Source organism: Lontra canadensis, unplaced genomic scaffold (assembly GCF_010015895.1).
Source record: "Lontra canadensis isolate GAN:19392208 unplaced genomic scaffold, GSC_riverotter_1.0 scaffold44, whole genome shotgun sequence".
NCBI lineage: Eukaryota > Metazoa > Chordata > Mammalia > Carnivora > Mustelidae > Lontra > Lontra canadensis.
Window position 1 is genome coordinate 13,927,570 of NW_022631038.1, and position 4,411 is coordinate 13,931,980.

General features: G+C 45.3%; 1 protein-coding gene across 1 annotated transcript; it reads right to left on the reverse strand.

The window, feature by feature from the left end:
* Positions 1-3,169: 3,169 nt before the first annotated feature.
* On the reverse strand, positions 3,170-4,132 carry LOC116876171 (heterogeneous nuclear ribonucleoprotein A1-like). The gene is given in 1 exon segment (XM_032872168.1): positions 3,170-4,132. A coding segment is annotated over 1 exon segment (963 nt).
* Between the last annotated feature and the right edge of the window lie 279 nt (positions 4,133-4,411).

The following is a 4,411-nucleotide window of genomic DNA, read 5'->3' on the forward strand; positions in this document are numbered from 1 at the left end:
ATTCCCTGCTGAATGCGGGGGGAGCACGGCGCTCAATCCCATGACCCTGAGATTATGACCTGAGCCAAGATCAGCTGTCGGGTGCCTAACAGACTGAGCCACCCAGATGCCCCTAAAAGACCATTTATTTATTTATTTATTTATTTTCCTAAAAGACCGTTTAAAGACAGTACTATGGGTCCATACACACTGCCAGTGGCTGAAATGGTGAGGCGGAGTCCAAACCCTGCCCTTCGTGTCTGAGGGGGTCCATCCCAGGGAGGGTGGGGTCTGCATTCACCATGCGGTGAAGCGGTATGCCTACTGGTGCAAGAGGAACAAATGGGGTAATTTCTAGGAAAAGGCCAAGTTCTAAAAGAGCCATCGGTAGAAGGTTAACCTCTAGCAAGAAGATCTCACCACAGCCCACTCTGCAGCTGGGGACCCCTGGGATGGGAGAAGGGAAATGGAAGATGAGGAGGAAGGGACAAGAAGGAAGACGGACAGAGGGAAGGAGGAGACGAGGCAAGGAAGGCTCTAAGTGTTCTGGAGACAAGTGTTGAGGCAGGGAGGGACAGAGGAGTCATTGAGGGAACAATAAGAAATGTGGGACCCACATGGGAGGATGGAAAGGGGGAGGGGCACCAAGGGCCTGGGGCCGAAGGTGGAGAGTTGAGAATGGCTTGAGCAAGACGAAAAGAGAAAGAAAGAGACACAGAATGAGAAACCACAGAAAGAGGTCAGGGAAGTTAGAGAGGAATAGTGGGAGAGGATGGGAAAGGGCAGCCAGAGATGCTCCCTGGTTCTCACACTTTCTCCCCATCTAGCTCTTGTCATGGCCTCTCCCTATCCAGACTGTCCTCGTTTTTTGATTGGTCCAAAGGGAATAGATTTTCCTTCCAAATACCATCCCCCAAGAGGTTGAGAAAGGCTCGTGAGCTCAGCAGTGCACTGTCACAGCCCCTGGTCCAGCTCTGTCCCACTCATAGAGATAATGTGGACTGCTGAGGGAGGGGAGGCCCCAGGGTTAAAATCACATTCACCTTGCTCATGCACAGCCTTTGTCTCCAGAGCTGAGTCAGAGGTGGCTGGACCTCAGGAGCCCCCACCTGTCTGGCCCAACCCTTTACCACCAGCATGAGAGCCCCTTGGGAGTCCTTGGTGTCCCTCCTGCTGGGGGACCTCACTAAGATGCTCCTGATCCTTTAAGAAGCTCGCTGGTGCTGACCCTTTCAGGAGGCTGCTCGACTTCCCTGAGCTCCAGCATTAGCTCTGCAGACCAAGCCCATTTTTATAGGGGACAACAGCTCCCTTTCCCTTCCAGACACTGTCTAGCCCTACATTCAGGCGACTGACAATCTTTCTCAAGGCCTCCTGCTCTCTCTGTTTCCACACAGAGAAGATAGGAGTTTGTCTTTATTTTTTTTCTTCTTATTCAGTCACTCATTATTTTAGTGTTATGAATATAAAAATAATGAAATCAGAAAATATCAATAGAAAAACATTCCATCTTTCCTCAACCAATAAAAAGACATTTACGTCGGCATGCTTATCACGAAACTCACAGTTTCCACGGGTGAACGTGTTCCCTAGAAGTGTGCCTGCTTCACTCCAGAAAGCCTTATAGGATGTCCACGGAAACAAGGGGTGGCTCTCGGCCCTGACACTGGGAGTCCCACTGTGAAGAGAGTTTTCACTGTGGAAACATTTACTCTGAATAAATATTACTGGTGGTATACATCTCCTGAAACATAATTTTTTTAGAAAATAAAAAATTTTAATGTCTTTATTTTTCACAAACAGTAGTAAATACAGAATCCCCTAAAAGCCCTAAATACCTATATATTCTTGTATCCAGAATACAGAAGAACTTTCAAAACTCAATAATAAATAACGCAATTAAAAAGTGGGCAAAATGGGTCCCTGGCTGGCTTAGTTGGTAGAGGGAGCGACTCAGTCTTGAGATTGAGAGGTCAAGCCTCACACTGGGCACAGAGCTTACTTAAAAAGGAGAATAGACTAGAATAAAATCAAATAGGTAGGCAAAAGATTTGAACACATGCTTCACCAAACAAGAGATAAAGATGACCAAATGAGCATATGAAGAGATGCTCCATCGTGGACTGCAGATTAAAGCCACAATGAGACACTATATGTCTAGCAGAATGGCTCAAATTAAAAGAGTCAAACAACTGAGGATACCAAGTGCTGATGAGAACGTGAAGCAACTGGCACTCCCATTCATTGTTGACGTGAGTGCAGAATGGCCCAGCTACTCAGAAACAGTTTTGCAATTCCATGCATATATTTACTACATGACCCCACAATCCCACTCCTAGCAGAAATGAAAACACATCCACTCAAGTTTTTAGAGCAACTTTGTTTGTCATCGCCCCACACTGGAAGGAATCTGAAGGTTGGTGAATAGATAAGCGGTGGTGCATCAGCGATCAGAATGAGCCAACTTCGGATACCCCCAACAACTGGGATGCAGCCCAAGGGCGTTATGCTAGAAGCCAAACTCAAATGGCTTCCATTCAGACGACATTCCGGAAAAGGCAACACTATAGGGACAGAGAACAGAGAGCGGTTGCCAGGGGGTGGGGGTAACACAAAGAGGATTGATTACAAAAGGAAACAGGAAATTTTAGGGGGCTGAAAATAGTCTCTGTCTTGATTGTGGTGGTTACACAACCATAAATTTTTGTCAAAACTTATACTAAAACTGTATCTCTAAAATGGGTGAATCTTACTGGATATAAATCACAAACTCAATAAACCTGATATGAAAAATTATGTTTGTTTTTTCCACTGAAAGAATAGATATTTAGAGAAAGCTCTTTTTTTTTTTTTTAAAGACACATTTATTCAGCGTCATGATCAGACTATTACATTTAGCAATCAACAGCATGGGTGCAAAAAAAAAATCTACATTAAAACCCTTTGTTGGAATGCTTTACACTTTCCACAGAACAGAAACTAAAATAACCTGTTATACAATTAGTCACAAATACAGTCCTCGAGGTTTTTTGCCCATACACATGAGTATTGTCTAAAACATGTCTTCTTTGTAGCAGCTAGGCCCTGCCACCACTGTGCTTGGCTGAGTTCACAAATCTGTTGTAACCTGTAGCTTCCCTGTCACTTCTCTGGCTCTCCTCTCCTGCTAAGCTTTGTTTCCTGGCAGTAATTAAAACCTTCTGCCACTGCCGTAGCTGCTGCTGCTGCTGGAACCACCACAGCCACCTTGGTTTCGTGGTTTGGCGAAGTATTGGCTTCCACCACCATAAGGGCCAGAGCTTCTGCCTCCAAAATTGCCTCCTTTCATGGGTCCAAAATTTGAGGATTGATTGTTGTAATTGCCAAAATCATTATAGCTTCCGCCACCTCCAAAGTTGCTTCCATCATTACCAAATCCGTTATAGCCATCCCCACCGCCACCATATCCACCACCACCTCAACTGCCACCAAAGCCACCTCGACCACTGAAGTTTCCTCTGCGACCAAAGTTGTCATTCCCACCAAAACCACCTCCACGACCACCACCACCGTTTCCAGAACCACTTCGACCTCTTTGGCTGGATGAAGCACTAGCCATCTCTTGCTTAGAGAGCACTTTCCTTACTTCACAGTTGTGGCCATTCACATTATGGTATTTTTGAATGACAATCTTGTCTACAGAATCATGGTCATCAAATGTTACAAAAGCAAAACCCCTCTTTTTGCCACTGCCTCGGTCAGTCATGATCTCAATCACTTCGATTTTCCCATACTGTTCGAAATAATCTCTTGGATGATGTTCTTCAGTGTCTTCTTTAATGCCACCAACAAAAATCTTTTTCACAGTTAAGTGGGCACCAGGTCTTTGAGAATCTTCTATTGAGACAGCCCTCTTTGGTTCCACAACTCTTCCATCCACCTTGTGTGGCCTTGCATTCATGGCTGCATCCACCTCCTCCACAGTGGCCTATGTGACAAACCCAAAGCCTCTGGAGCGCTTGGTGTTTGGGTCTCTCATTACCACACAGTCCATAAGTGTTCCCCACTGCTCAAAATGGCTCCTCAGACTCTCATCGGTTGTTTCAAAGCTCAGACCTCCGATGAAGTGCTTCCGCCGCTGTTCAGGCTCTTTAGGAGACTCTGACTTAGACATGACGGTGGTGGGAGGGGAGACTTTAACGATGCTTACTCGGTGGCGTCCACGGGCAGAAAGGAGAGAAAGCTCGTTTAAGAACCTTAAATATATAATTTTTTTCTGGTGGTGGTTTCTTTGTCATTGAAATAGACCATGAAAGCCAGTAAGTTGAATTTGCTTTTCCATTTTAGGGTAAGGTGTTTTACTGCCTCTGCCTAAATTAAGACAACTTGTCAGAGTCTCATCACAAGAATGTGGTTTTTCTCATGACTCATGTCCACATAGACTGTTTTCAGG